The sequence below is a fragment of the Engystomops pustulosus genome, chromosome 11 (assembly GCF_040894005.1).
Source record: "Engystomops pustulosus chromosome 11, aEngPut4.maternal, whole genome shotgun sequence".
NCBI classification, from domain to species: Eukaryota; Metazoa; Chordata; class Amphibia; order Anura; family Leptodactylidae; genus Engystomops; species Engystomops pustulosus.
Window position 1 is genome coordinate 8216007 of NC_092421.1, and position 16087 is coordinate 8232093.

The window sequence follows — 16087 nt, forward strand, 5'->3', positions numbered from 1 at the left end:
CATCCTCATAGACTGTAAGCTCTTGTGTCACCCCTCATCCTCATAGACTGTAAGCTCTTGTGTCACCCCCTCATCCTCATAGACTGTAAGCTCTTGTGTCACCCCCTCATCCTCATAGACTGTAAGCTCTTGTGTCCCCCTCATCCTCATAGACTGTAAGCTCCTGTGTCCCCCCTCATCCTCATAGACTGTAAGCTCTTGTGTCACCTCCTCATCCTCATAGACTGTAAGCTCTTGTGTCCCCCCTCATGCTCATAGACTGTAAGCTCTTGTGTCCCCCCTCATGCTCATAGACTGTAAGCTCTTGTGTCCCCCCTCATGCTCATAGACTGTAAGCTCTTGTGTCCCCCCTCATCCTCATATACTGTAAGCTCTTGTGTCACCCCCTCCTCATAGACTGTAAGCTCTTGTGTCCCCCCTCATCCTCATAGACTGTAAGCTCTTGTGTCCCCCCTCATCCTCATAGACTGTAAGCTCGTGTCACCCGCTCATCCTCATAGACTGTAAGCTCTTGTGTCCCCCCTCATGCTCATAGACTGTAAGCTCTTGTGTCACCCCCTCATCCTCATAGACTGTAAGCTCTTGTGTCACCCCCTCATCCTCATAGACTGTAAGCTCTTGTGTCCCCCTCATCCTCATAGACTGTAAGCTCTTGTGTCACTCCCTCATCCTCATAGACTGTAAGCTCTTGTGTCACTCCCTCATCCTCATAGACTGTAAGCTCTTGTGTCACCCCCTCATCCTCATAGACTGTACGCTCTTGTGTCACCCCCTCATCCTCATAGACTGTAAGCTCTTGTGTCACCCCCTCATCCTCATAGACTGTAAGCTCTTGTGTCACCCCCTCATCCTCATAGACTGTAAGCTCTTGTGTCACCCCCTCATCCTCATAGACTGTAAGCTCTTGTGTCACCCCCTCATCCTCATAGACTGTAAGCTCTTGTGTCACCCCCTCATCCTCATAGACTGTAAGCTCTTGTGTCCCCCCTCATCCTCATAGACTGTAAGCTCTTGTGTCCCCCCTCATCCTCATAGACTGTAAGCTCTTGTGTCCCCCCCTCATCCTCATAGACTGTAAGCTCTTGTGTCACCCCCTCATCCTCATAGACTGTAAGCTCTTGTGTCCCCCCTCATGCTCATAGCACTGTCCTCCCCCATGTAATAATATGTCCTATTATCTGCTTAGAGGAGTGCATCGGGTCAGTCTTTGTCCTTATTCTTGCTTGGGGAGTCTGGACCGAGAAAAGATGGCGGACAAGATCCTAAAACTCACCCTGGAGATCATCTACCTGCTGACGGGAGAGGTGAGATATCACTTTACAGCACAGCTCTAGGATGGACACGGCTTGTGTCCTGTGTAGGCGAGCAGAGGTCCTGCCGTCATGTACATTGTGTCCTGTGTTGGCGAGCAGAGGTCCTGCCGTCATGTACATTGTGTCCTGTGTTGGCGAGCAGAGGTCCTGCCGTCGTGTACACTGTGTCCTGTGTTGGCGAGCAGAGGTCCTGCGGTTATGTACATTGTGTCCTGTGTTGGCGAGCAGAGGTCCTGCCGTCATGTACACTGTGTCCTGTGTTGGCGAGCAGAGGTCCTGCCGTCATGTACACTCTGTCCTGTGTTGGAGAGCAGAGGTCCTGCCGTCATGTACACTGTGTCCTGTGTTGGCGAGTAGAGGTCCTGCCGTCATGTACACTGTGTCCTGTGTTGGAGAGCAGAGGTCCTGCCGTCATGTACATTGTGTCCTGTGTTGGGGAGCAGAGGTCCTGCCGTCATGTACACTGTGTCCTGTGTTGGCGAGCAGAGGTCCTGCCGTCGTGTACACTGTGTCCTGTGTTGGCGAGCAGAGGTCCTGCCGTCATGTACACTGTGTCCTGTGTTGGCGAGCAGAGGTCCTGCCGTCATGTACACTGTGTCCTGTGTTGGCGAGCAGAGGTCCTGCCGTCATGTACATTGTGTCCTGTGTAGGAGAGCAGAGGTCCTGCCGTCATGTACATTGTGTCCTGTGTTGGCGAGCAGAGGTCCTGCCGCCATGTACATTGTGTCCTGTGTTGGCGAGCAGAGTTCCTGCCGTCATGTACATTGTGTCCTGTGTAGGAGAGCAGAGGTCCTGCCGTCATGTACATTGTGTCCTGTGTTGGCGAGCAGAGGTCCTGCCGTCATGTACACTGTGTCCTGTGTTGACGAGCAGAGGTCCTGCCGTCATGTACATTGTGTCCTGTGTTGGCGAGCAGAGGTCCTGCCGTCATGTACATTGTGTCCTGTGTTGGCGAGCAGAGGTCCTGCCGTCATGTACATTGTGTCCTGTGTTGGCGAGCAGAGGTCCTGCCGTCATGTACACTGTGTCCTGTGTTGGCGAGCAGAGGTCCTGCCGTCATGTACATTGTGTCCTGTGTTGGAGAGCAGAGGTCCTGCCGTCATGTACATTGTGTCCTGTGTTGGCGTGCAGAGGTCCTGCCGTCATGTACATTGTGTCCTGTGTAGGCGAGCAGAGGTCCTGCCGTCATGTACATTGTGTCCTGTGTTGGCGAGCAGAGGTCCTGCCGTCATGTACATTGTGTCCTGTGTTGGCGAGCAGAGGTCCTGCCGTCATGTACATTGTGTCCTGTGTAGGAGAGCAGAGGTCCTGCCGTCATGTACACTGTGTCCTGTGTTGGCGAGCAGAGGTCCTGCCGTCATGTACATTGTGTCCTGTGTTGGAGAGCAGAGGTCCTGCCGTCATGTACATTGTGTCCTGTGTTGGCGTGCAGAGGTCCTGCCGTCATGTACATTGTGTCCTGTGTTGGCGAGCAGAGGTCCTGCCGTCATGTACATTGTGTCCTGTGATGGCGAGCAGAGGTCCTGCCGTCATGTACACTGTGTCCTGTGTTGGCGAGCAGAGGTCCTGCCGTCATGTACACTGTGTCCTGTGTTGGCGAGCAGAGGTCCTGCCGTCATGTACATTGTGTCCTGTGTTGGCGAGCAGAGGTCCTGCCGTCATGTACATTGTGTCCTGTGTTGGCGAGCAGAGGTCCTGCCGTCATGTACATTGTGTCCTGTGTTGGAGAGCAGAGGTCCTGCCGTCATGTACACTGTGTCCTGTGTTGGCGAGCAGAGGTCCTGCCGTCATGTACACTGTGTCCTGTGTTGGGGAGCAGAGGTCCTGTCGTCATGTACATTGTGTCCTGTGTTGGAGAGCAGAGGTCCTGCCGTCATGTACATTGTGTCCTGTGTTGGCGAGCAGAGGTCCTGCCGTCATGTACACTGTGTCCTGTGTTGGCGAGCAGAGGTCCTGCCGTCATGTACATTGTGTCCTGTGTTGGCGAGCAGAGGTCCTGCCGTCATGTACATTGTGTCCTGTGTAGGCGAGCAGAGGTCCTGCCGTCATGTACATTGTGTCCTGTGTTGGAGAGCAGAGGTCCTGCCGTCATGTACATTGTGTCCTGTGTTGGCGAGCAGAGGTCCTGCCGTCATGTACATTGTGTCCTGTGTTGGAGAGCAGAGGTCCTGCCGTCATGTACATTGTGTCCTGTGTTGGGGAGCAGAGGTCCTGCCGTCATGTACACTGTGTCCTGTGTTGGCGAGCAGAGGTCCTGCCGTCATGTACACTGTGTCCTGTGTTGGCGAGCAGAGGTGCTGCCGTCATGTACACTGTGTCCTGTGTTGGCGAGGAGAGGTCCTGCCGTCATGTCCTATGGGGCAGCAGATCCTGGGGTGTACTGTATATAGTGATACTTTTGGGGGTCTCTCCATACACAGGATTTCACAGTGGTGAAGACTTCTGCTGTGTCCAGAGGATGGAGCCGGGCGGAGACCATCATCACCGATTCCCCATTACACCAGAAGAACCACGAGAAGATCCTGGAGGTCACCAACAAGATCATTCACCTACTGACCAGAGAGGTGAGCGCTGCAGGGGATGCTGGGACGCGATTCAGATGGAAGGTTCACATTATCATAATCAATGGGACATTCACAATCCCAGACATACAGGGGGTGCGGAAAGTATTCAGAACTGTTAACATTTTTCACTCTGTTTCATAGCAGTCAATTGGTAAGATCAATAAAGTTCTTTTTTTGCTCATTAAGGTTCACTCTGCCCCCCAATTAATGTGCACTTAGCCCCCCCCCCTCAGTAATGTGCACTCTGCCCCCCAATTAATGTGCACTTAGCCCCCCCCCTCAGTAATGTGCACTCTGCCCCCCAATTAATGTGCACTTAGCCCCCCCTCAGTAATGTGCACTCTGCCCCCCTCAGTAATGTGCACTCTGCCCCCCTCAGTAATGTGCACTCTGCCCTCCCAGTAATGTGCACTCTGCCCTCCCAGTAATGTGCACTCTGCCCTCCCAGTAATGTGCACTCTGCCCTCCCAGTAATGTGCACTCTGCCCTCCCAGTAATGTGCACTCTGCCCCCCCTCAGTAATGTGCACTCTGCCCCCCCTTCAGTAATGTGCACTCTGCCCCCCTTCAGTAATCTGCACTCTGCCCCCCTTCAGTAATGTGCACTCTGCCCTCCCAGTAATGTGCACTCTGCCCTCCCAGTAATGTGCACTCTGCCCCCCCCTCAGTAATGTGCACTCTGCCCCTCCTTCAGTAATGTGCACTCTGCCCCCCCTTTAGTAATGTGCACTCTGCCCCCCTTCAGTAATGTGCACTCTGCCCCCCTTCAGTAATGTGCACTCTGCCCCCCTTCAGTAATGTGCACTCTGCCCCCCTTCAGTAATGTGCACTCTGACCCCCTTCAGTAATGTGCACTCTGACCCCCTTCAGTAATGTGCACTCTGACCCCCTTCAGTAATGTGCACTCTGACCCCCTTCAGTAATGTGCACTCTGACCCCCTTCAGTAATGTGCACTCTGCCCCCCTTCAGTAATGTGCACTCTGCCCCCCTTCAGTAATGTGCACTCTGCCCCCCTTCAGTAATGTGCACTCTGCCCCCCTTCAGTAATGTGCACTCTGCCCCCCTTCAGTAATGTGCACTCTGCCCCCCTTCAGTAATGTGCACTCTGCCCCCCTTCAGTAATGTGCACTCTGCCCCCCTTCAGTAATGTGCACTCTGCCCCCCTTCAGTAATGTGCACTCTGCCCCCCTTCAGTAATGTGCACTCTGCCCCCCTTCAGTAATGTGCACTCTGCCCCCCTTCAGTAATGTGCACTCTGCCCCCCTTCAGTAATGTGCACTCTGCCCCCCCCAGTAATGTGCACTCTGCCCCCCTTCAGTAATGTGCACTCTGCCCCCCTTCAGTAATGTGCACTCTGCCCCCCTTCAGTAATGTGCACTCTGCCCCCCTTCAGTAATGTGCACTCTGCCCCCCTTCAGTAATGTGCACTCTGCCCCCCTTCAGTAATGTGCACTCTGCCCCCCTTCAGTAATGTGCACTCTGCCCCCCTTCAGTAATGTGCACTCTGCCCCCCTTCAGTAATGTGCACTCTGCCCCCCTTCAGTAATGTGCACTCTGCCCCCCTTCAGTAATGTGCACTCTGCCCCCCTTCAGTAATGTGCACTCTGCCCCCCTTCAGTAATGTGCACTCTGCCCCCCAATTAATGTGCACTTAGCCCCCCCTCAGTAATGTGCACTCTGCCCCCCTCAGTAATGTGCACTCTGCCCCCCCCAGTAATGTGCACTCTGCCCCCCCTCAGTAATGTGCACTCTGCCCCCCCTCAGTAATGTGCACTCTGCCCCCCCTCAGTAATGTGCACTCTGCCCCCCCTCAGTAATGTGCACTCTGCCCCCCCTCAGTAATGTGCACTCTGCCCCCCCTCAGTAATGTGCACTCTGCCCCCCCTCAGTAATGTGCACTCTGCCCCCCCTCAGTAATGTGCACTCTGCCCCCCCTCAGTAATGTGCACTCTGCCCCCCCTCAGTAATGTGCACTCTGCCCCCCCTCAGTAATGTGCACTCTGCCCCCCCTCAGTAATGTGCACTCTGCCCCCCCTCAGTAATGTGCACTCTGCCCCCCCTCAGTAATGTGCACTCTGCCCCCCCTCAGTAATGTGCACTCTGCCCCCCCTCAGTAATGTGCACTCTGCCCCCCCTCAGTAATGTGCACTCTGCCCCCCCTCAGTAATGTGCACTCTGCCCCCCCTCAGTAATGTGCACTTAGCCCCCCCCCAGTAATGTGCACTCTGCCCCCCCAGTAATGTGCACTCTGCCCCCCCCCAGTAATGTGCACTCTGCCCCCCCTCAGTAATGTGCACTCTGCCCCCCCTCAGTAATGTGCACTCTGCCCCCCCTCAGTAATGTGCACTCTGCCCCCCCTCAGTAATGTGCACTCTGCCCCCCCTCAGTAATGTGCACTCTGCCCCCCCTCAGTAATGTGCACTCTGCCCCCCCTCAGTAATGTGCACTCTGCCCCCCCTCAGTAATGTGCACTCTGCCCCCCCTCAGTAATGTGCACTCTGCCCCCCCTCAGTAATGTGCACTCTGCCCCCCCTCAGTAATGTGCACTCTGCCCCCCCTCAGTAATGTGCACTCTGCCCCCCCTCAGTAATGTGCACTCTGCCCCCCCTCAGTAATGTGCACTCTGCCCCCCCTCAGTAATGTGCACTCTGCCCCCCCTCAGTAATGTGCACTCTGCCCCCCCTCAGTAATGTGCACTCTGCCCCCCCCAGTAATGTGCACTCTGCCCCCCCAGTAATGTGCACTCTGCCCCCCCCAGTAATGTGCACTCTGCCCCCCCCAGTAATGTGCACTCTGCCCCCCCCAGTAATGTGCACTCTGCCCCCCCCAGTAATGTGCACTCTTCCCCCCCCAGTAATGTGCACTCTGCCCCCCCCCAGTAATGTGCACTCTGCCCCCCCCCAGTAATGTGCACTCTGCCCCCCCCAGTAATGTGCACTCTGCCCCCCCCAGTAATGTGCTCTCTGCCCCCCACCAGTAATGTGCTCTCTGCCCCCCACCAGTAATGTGCTCTCTGCCCCCCACCAGTAATGTGCTCTCTGCCCCCCACCAGTAATGTGCTCTCTGCCCCCCACCAGTAATGTGCTCTCTGCCCCCCAGTAATGTGCACTCTGCCCCCCCCAGTAATGTGCACTCTGCCCCCCCCCAGTAATGTGCACTCTGCCCCCCCCCAGTAATGTGCACTCTGCCCCCCCAGTAATGTGCACTCTGCCCCCCCAGTAATGTGCACTCTGCCCCCCCCAGTAATGTGCACTCTGCCCCCCCCCAGTAATGTGCACTCTGCCCCCCCCAGTAATGTGCACTCTGCCCCCCCCCAGTAATGTGCACTCTGCCCCCCCCCCAGTAATGTGCACTCTGCCCCCCCAGTAATGTGCACTCTGCCCCCCCCCAGTAATGTGCACTCTGCCCCCCCAGTAATGTGCACTCTGCCCCCCCAGTAATGTGCACTCATATGACATATGAGTTTGTCTGCCCCCGACACCGAAGGAATCCACCCTCTTTTCTGTATTCTACACCATTATTTATAAAGGGGTATTCCTCCCACGAATACACGATTATTGAATATGCTCAGGAAAACAAAGTAACAAATTCTCTGTTATTAACAAAAATACAGCATTTCACAGATATAAGTCCAAACTGTCTCTATCAGTCCTGGTGTTTACATCTTGGCTGTCCCGTCTAAATGACCATAAACTCGTGACTATGGTCTGGCAGATTCCTCTCATGGATAGGTTCTCCTATACTGCAGGTGGAGGCAGAGCACTACAGGCACTTTCTGTCCAGCAGCTCTACAGACAAGATAAGCTCTGGATCCAGGGGAGGGGGAGGCATAGCAGTGCTGACTATTAGAGGTATCTGTTCTGAGTGTGTCATTAGGGGACGTGTATCATGTATCTGATCTTTCTCATCATGTGTAGGATACTAATGATTATTCAGTAGCTAAATAAAAGTGTAGATAAACCCTGTACCCTTATAATCTAATCACATTGTCAGCACACCGCATCTCACAGCACAGAGGAATCATGAAGTGTCTGCTTAGAGAGTCCCCGCTCACACTCTGGAGATCTTACAATGACCATCACCAAAGTAAAAGTGTAGATAAACCCTGTACCCTTATAATCTAAGCACATTGTCAGCACACCGCATCTCACAGCACAGTCTGCTTAGAGAGTCCCCGCTCACACTCTGGAGATCTTACAATGACCATCACCAGTGATAGGAGCTGAAACACCAATAATATTGTAAAAATTCGCTTTATAGACATCACTAGGGGGTTACAGTTGGAGAACTTTCCTTCATGGGAGAAGCCCTCTAAAGGTGACAGCACGGCGTCTCTGAAGCTTTTCATAAGAATCCACACAATTCATATCCAGACTGTAATTGCTGTGACCCCTGCGGCTACATGCACCCCCTGCGCACTCCTTGTGCTCCCATATGACTTCTTTGTCACACTTTGGTACTCGTTGGCTTATTTTTATCACACATCCAATTAGAGAGAAGATCTGATGGGTGTGAAAGCCGAGGCAGTGCCAGGAGATGCCGCCAGCGTGAGGACTGATTGTAAGGAGGAGGACATCCCTCAGGAGATGAGCCCAGGTCAGTAACCACCTATGTATATGTCTCACACTATAAATACATGCGGTGCGGATCCTGGTTATTTCACTCCTCAGATGCCGTGGTAAATAGTCACCACTACTTCCAAACACTTTGGCTGGCCAGAGAGCTCCCCCTATCACCGGTGCCCCCTCAATGTGGACACAGAGGGGGCTGCCATATTCCTTCGGGAGTAAAATATTACCATGTCCTAGATCACATGGTCAAGTCCCCCCCAAAAATAGGAGTTAAAGCATTAATCCAGTGTGTGAATTCCTGATCACTATACGACCTGCCTTATGTATTATTAAAGGCGGTCCCCTACTTAAGAACACTCAACTTACATACGACCCCTAGTTACAGACGGACCTCTGGATGTTGGTAATTACTGTACTTTATCCTTGGGCTACAATGATCAGCTGTAACAGTTATCACAGGCGTCTGTAATGAAGATTTAGGGGGTCATTTACTAAGGGCCCGATTCGCGTTTTCCCGACGTGTTACCCGAACATTTACGATTTGCGCCGATTGTACCTGAATTGCCCCGGGCTTGTGGCGCACGCGATCGGATTGTGGCGCATCGGTGCCGGCTTGCGCGCGACGGAAATCGGGGGCGTGGCCGAACGAAAGCCTGACGTATTCGGAAAAACCGCCGCATTTAAAAACCGAAAAAGTGTCGCTTGGGGAGCGCTTACCTTCACCTGGTCCGAGGTGGTGCATTCCGGCGCGATGTGATGACTTTCAGCGCAGCAGCGCCACCTGGTGGACGGCGGAGGAACTACCTTCACAAATCCCGGCCGGACCCGAATCCAGAGCAGAGAACGCGCCGCTGGATCGCGAATGGACCGGGTAAGTAAATCTGCCCCTTAGTGTTAATCCTGGTTCTTATGACAACCCAAAATTTTTAAAATCCAATTGTCACAGAGACCAAAAAAGTTCTGGCTGGGATTACAATGATAAAATATACAGTTCCGACTTACATACAAATTCAACTTAAGAACAAACCTACAGAACCTATCTTGTATGTAACCCGGGGACTGCCTGTATTGCACTAGATGTTGGAGAATAGTTGCCGTGTTGCCCCCCATATGCTGCACACAAAAAGCTGAAAAACTCTCAATCTAATCCCATTCAGAAGCGGCAAAATAATAACATAGAACATTATAGAGAATTACTGATGGGATGATAAAGCACTGGAGGTGAGATAAAAAACTTACTGTTAGCAGCAGGAGCCTGAGTGACAGCTGTAGAAGGGTAGAGCGGTCAGCGGGTGCTCATATGAGCAGTAACGTATAGGTGATGTATGTATTCAGTCCATGTGTTTGTCCCTTACAGATAAAATGGGAGATGGAAGCCCGGCGCAGACATGGCTGATGTATTCTCAGGACGCCAGAGCTTGTGTCGGAGCGCCGGGTCATGAGGTATAACGAGCAGCAAACAGCGTGGAGCAGCAATGAGCAGAGCTTTGAGTCTTTTGGACGGAGAGTCTATGAGTGTGTGATATTTGTAGGTCTGATACATTAGAAATGCCGAGCAGTAGATGTGTTGGGGTGGGGGGCACACAGTGGGGTCATGGTGGGGTTATTGTCTCGGGTGAGTCGTTCAGTATTGCTGAGCACTGGAATGGATCCCCATAGTTCTAGCATCTCATCATACATTACAGTATAGTGAGGGGTGATACAGGGATCCCCATAGTCCCAACATCTTGTCATACATTACAGTGTAGTGAGGTGTGATACAGGGATCCCCATAGACCTAGCATCTCGTCATACATTACAGTATAGTGAGGGGTGATACAGGGATCCCCATAGTCCTAGCATCTCGTCATACATTACAGTATAGTGAGGTGTGATACAGGGATCCCCATAGTCCCAACATCTTGTCATACATTACAGCATAGTGAGGGGTGATACAGGGATCCCCATAGTCCCAACATCTTGTCATACATTACAGCATAGTGAGGGGTGATACAGGGATCCCCATAGTCCTAGCATCTCGTCATACATTACAGTATAGTGAAGGGTGATACAGGGATCCCCATAGTCCCAACATCTTGTCATACATTACAGCATAGTGAGGGGTGATACAGGGATCCCCATAGTCCCAACATCTTGTCATACATTACAGCATAGTGAGGGGTGATACAGGGATCCCCATAGTCCTAGCATCTCGTCATACATTACAGTATAGTGAAGGGTGATACAGGGATCCCCATAGTCCCAACATCTTGTCATATATTACAGTGTAGTGAGGTGTGATACAGGGATCCCCATAGTCCCAACATCTTGTCATACATTACAGTGTAGTGAGGTGTGATACAGGGATCCCCATAGACCTAGCATCTCGTCATACATTACAGTATAGTGAGGGGTGATACATGGATCCCCATAGTCCCAACATCTTGTCATACATTACAGCATAGTGAGGGGTGATACAGGGATCCCCATAGTCCTAGCATCTCGTCATACATTACAGTATAGTGAGGGGTGATACAGGGATCCCCATAGTCCCAACATCTTGTCATACATTACAGTATAGTGAGGTGTGATACAGGGATCCCCATAGTCCCAACATCTTGTCATACATTACAGTATAGTGAGGGGTGATACAGGGATCCCCATAGACCTAGCATCTGGTCATACATTACAGCACAGTGAAGGGTGATACAGGGATCCCCATAGACCTAGCATTATGTCACACATTACATTATAGTGAGGTGTGATGCAGGGATCCCCATAGTTCTCCTAGCATCCTGTCATATATTACAGTATAGTGGCAGTCGATACAGGGATCCCCATAGTTCTAACCTCATGCCATACATTACAGTATAGTGAGGTGTGATCCAGGGATCCCCATACTCCTCCTAGCATCATGTTATATATTACAGTATAATGAGGGGTGATACAGGGATCCCCATAGTCCTAGCATCATGTCATACATTACAGTATTGTGGGGGTGATACAGGGATCCCCATAGTCCTCCTAGCATTATGTCATACATTACAGAATAGTGAGGGGTGATACAAGGATCCCCATAGACCTAGCATTATGTCATATATTACATTATAGTGAGGTGTGATCCAGGGATCCCCATACTCCTGCTAGCATCATGTTATACATTACAGTATAATGAGCGGTGATACAGGGATCCCCATAGCCCTCCTAGCATCATGTTATACATTACAGTATAATGAGGGGTAATACAGGGATCCCCATAGTCCTAGCATCATGCTATACATTACAATATTGTGGGGGTGAAACAGGGATCCCCATAGTCCTCCTAGCATTATGTCATACATTACAGAATAGTGAGGGGTGATACAAGGATCCCCATAGACCTAGCATTATGTCATATATTACATTATAGTGAGGTGTGATCCAGGGATCCCCATACTCCTGCTAGCATCATGTTATACATTACAGTATAATGAGCGGTGATACAAGGATCCCCATAGCCCTCCTAGCATCATGTTATACATTACAGTATAATGAGCGGTGATACAGGGATCCCCATAGCCCTCCTAGCATCATGTTATACATTACAGTATAATGAGCGGTGATACAGGGATCCCCATAGTCCTAGCATCATGCTATACATTACAGTATTGTGGGGGTGAAACAGGGATCCCCATAGTCCTCCTAGCATTATGTCATACCTTACAGTATAGTGAGGAGTGATACAGGGATCCCCATAGACCTAGCATTATGTCATACATTACATTATAGTGGCATTCGATACAGGGATCCCCATAGTTCTAACCTCATGGCATACATTACAGTATAGTGAGTTGTGATCCAGGGATCCCCATACTCCTCCTAGCATCATGTTATACATTACAGTATAGTGAGTTGTGATGCAGGGATCCCCATACTCCTCCTAGCATCATGTTATACATTACAGTATAATTAGGGGTAATACAGGGATCCCCATAGTCCGAGCATCATATAGTATAGTGGGAGTGATACAGGGATCCACATAGTCCTCCTAGCATCATGCCATACATTACAGCATAGTGAGGAGTGATCCAGGGATCCCCATAGACCTAGCATTATGTCATACATCACATTATAGTGAGGTGTGATACAGGGATCCCCTAGTTCTCCTAGCATCATGCCATACATTACAGCATAGTGAGGGGTGATCCAGGGATCCCCATAGACCTAGCATTATGTCATACATCACATTATAGTGAGGTGTGATACAGGGATCCCCTAGTTCTCCTAGCATCATGTCCTACATTACAGTATAGTGGCGGTCGATACAGGGATCCCCATAGTTCTAACCTCATGCCATACATGACAGTATAGTGAGGTGTGATCTAGGGATCCCCATAGTCCTCCTAGCATCATGTTATACATTGCACTTTATTAAGGTGTGATACAGGGATCCCCATAGTCCTAGCATCATGTCATACATTACAGTATTGTGGGGGTGATACAGGGATCCCCATAGTCCTCTTAGCATCATGTTATACATTACAGTATAATGAGAGGTAATACAGGGATCCCCATAGTCCTAGCATCATGCCATACATTACAGTATAGTGAGGTGTGATACAGGGATCCCCTTAGTCCTAACATCATGCTATACATTACAGTATTGTGGGGGTAATACAGGGATCCCCATAGTCCTAGCATCATGCCATACATTACAGTATAGTGAGAGTGATACAGGGATCCCCTAATCCTCCTAGCATCATGTCATATGATACAGCATAGTGAGGTGTGATACAGGGATCCCCATTGTCCTAGCATCATGTCATACGTTACAGCATAGTGAGGTGTGATACAGGGATCCCCATAGTCCTAGCATCATGCCATACATTACAGTATAGTGAGAGTGATACAGGGATCCCCTAATCCTCCTAGCATCATGTCATATGTTACAGCATAGTGAGGTGTGATACAGGGATCCCCATTGTCCTAGCATCATGTCATACGTTACAGCATAGTAAGGTGTGATACAGGGATCCCCATTGTCCTAGCATCATGTCATTTAGCAACATGTAAAGTAAATGGGGCTCACTAAGGGGTTGACCAGTTCATACATAAAGATTCTTTAAAGGTTCCCATAGTCTGTTTTAATTCTAATTCCTTATCTGCTTTTATAATTAACATTGCTGCTTCTTATCACTTTTAGAAGCTGATAAAAGTATCTACCTGGCTCCCCGCCACCAATCTGCACGGAGTCACAGAGTGGCCATCATTATACATCCCCCATACAGACACACGGCCATCTCATGTTTTCATGTGGGGAGCAGATAATGATGATGACGACTGAGTCTCAATGCAGTTTGCTGGCAGGGAGCAGATAATGATGATGACGACTGGGTCTCAATGCAGTTTGCTGGCAGGGAGCAGGTAATGATGATGACGATTGGGTCTCAATGCAGTTTGCTGGCAGGGAGCAGATAATGATGATGACGACTGGGTCTCAATGCAGTTTGCTGGCAGGGAGCAGATAATGATGATGACGACTGGGTCTCAATGCAGTTTGCTGGCAGGGAGCAGATAATGATGATGACGACTGGGTCTCATTGCAGTTTGCTGGCAGGGAGCAGATAGTGATGACGACGACTGGGTCTCAATGCAGTTTGCTGGCAGGGAGCAGGAAATGATGATGACGACTGGGTCTCAATGCAGTTTGCTGGCAGGGAGCAGGTAATGATGATGACGACTGGGTCTCAATGCAGTTTGCTGGCAGGGAGCAGGTAATGATGATGACGACTGGGTCTCAATGCAGTTTGCTGGCAGGGAGCAGATAATGATGATGACGACTGGGTCTCAATGCAGTTTGCTGGCAGGGAGCAGATAATGATGATGACGACTGGGTCTCAATGCAGTTTGCTGGCAGGGAGCAGGTAATGATGATGACGACTGGGTCTCAATGCAGTTTGCTGGCAGGGAGCAGGTAATGATGATGACGACTGGGTCTCAATGCAGTTTGCTGGCAGGGAGCAGGTAATGATGATGACGACTGGGTCTCAATGCAGTTTGCTGGCAGGGAGCAGGTAATGATGATGACGACTGGGTCTCAATGCAGTTTGCTGGCAGGGAGCAGATAATGATGATGACGACTGGGTCTCAATGCAGTTTGCTGGCAGGGAGCAGATAATGATGATGACGACTGGGTCTCAATGCAGTTTGCTGGCAGGGAGCCAGGTTTATACTTCATCAACTTTTAAAAGTTAGTGGAATAATTAATGTTAATTGAAATGAGTGTTACACGGGCTACGGCTACCTCCGAGAACATAATACTATACTAACACAAGTCACTTCTGCATAATACGATGCCACAGAACGTCATAGATTTGTGCTTTTCCCTCACTTACTATATTATTCACATATAATGAAATTAGGATGAAGATCTGATTCAGATAAAAGTTGAGGATGTGATCAGCGATGAGGAGATGTATGTGGTGGAGGCAGAGCCGCAGTCCACGGCCGAGGACATCGCTGTAGTCATCATCCCAGGTGAGTGATGGACGCACAGACAACGTACATTATCCCAAGGAAATTGTGCAGATTTTTATCTCCATTTACAAATAGCGATCTCGAAAAATCTTTACTTTAATGGATTTTGCTCAATTTTACTACAAAAATAGCATCCAGGATTGTTTAGTGCTCTGCAATGCCCCATATTTATGACGTTTGAACCTATACAGGGATGTGGTTGTCACTATAAAGAGACCATGAGGACCTCTTGTAGTCCTAGTGTATAGCTATAGACAGGGCTCTAATGCACCAGGGACCATCCACACCTTAGTCTAAGGCTGGATTCATACTGCCATGGCCTGCCGTAATGAATCTGGCGCCCCATGCGCTGCTCCTACAGGGGGTACTTTTTTTTTTGTTGTTGCCCCTTTAAAGGAAACCTACCACCACGGATCTACCTATTAAGGTAGGTCAGGTGGTAGGTGCATCTATAGGACGTGAGGAGAAAACTTTTTAAAGGCTAATCCTCACATAACCCACAATATTTTAATAACTTTTAAGTCCCTAATATGTCAATTTTTTAAAGAGGCTACTGGGGCGTGGAGTAGGCGGAGCTGAGGCTGCACGGTTATTCCACGCCCCAGTGGACTCTTTGACCCTCCTACCAGATGTGTTCAGTGCGCAGCTCCTCGTAGCTGTGCGCCCTCATCCGCAAAACCTGCAGCTTTGGAGCAGTGAGCGTGCAGCCGCGGGCCTGCTGTTCTGCGCATGCATCTGGTAGGAGGATCAAAGAGTACTCCACGCCCCAGTAGCCTCTTTACAAAATTTACATATTAGAGAATTTAAAGTGAGTAAAATATTGCAGGGACTTGAGGATTAGCCCTTAAAATTGCTATTCTCACGTCCTATAGATGGACCTACCACCCGATCGACCTTTATAGGTAGATCCGTGATGGTAGGTTCCCTTTAACTTGGGACATGTGACACCATTCTGTCACCCCCTTCAGTGCAGAAACTTGTGTCCCGTCGGGTATAGAGCAGCCGTCGGGACTTTATAAATACCTGTACAAAAAGTTTGCACCGAAAAGAATGAGCAAAGTCCAAAAGAAAACTGGTGCAGGGGATTCAATACATGCGGGCCATTATGTTGCTTCAAAAAAATAGACCCCGACAATATGCCCCA

General features: G+C 50.2%; 2 protein-coding genes across 3 annotated transcripts in view; both read left to right on the forward strand.

The window, feature by feature from the left end:
• Positions 1-16087, forward strand: part of LOC140106026 (uncharacterized) — a 582332-nt gene that overhangs the window by 100911 nt on the left and 465334 nt on the right. The window lies entirely within an intron of this gene.
• Positions 1-16087, forward strand: part of LOC140106109 (uncharacterized) — a 32321-nt gene that overhangs the window by 3360 nt on the left and 12874 nt on the right. Inside the window, exons 2-6 of the mRNA XM_072130350.1 lie at positions 1187-1304; positions 3734-3877; positions 8371-8473; positions 9806-9891; positions 14829-14943. Coding sequence (XP_071986451.1) covers positions 1248-1304; positions 3734-3877; positions 8371-8473; positions 9806-9891; positions 14829-14943 — 505 coding nt within the window. The 5' untranslated portion in view covers positions 1187-1247. The remainder of the gene's footprint in view (positions 1-1186; positions 1305-3733; positions 3878-8370; positions 8474-9805; positions 9892-14828; positions 14944-16087) is intronic.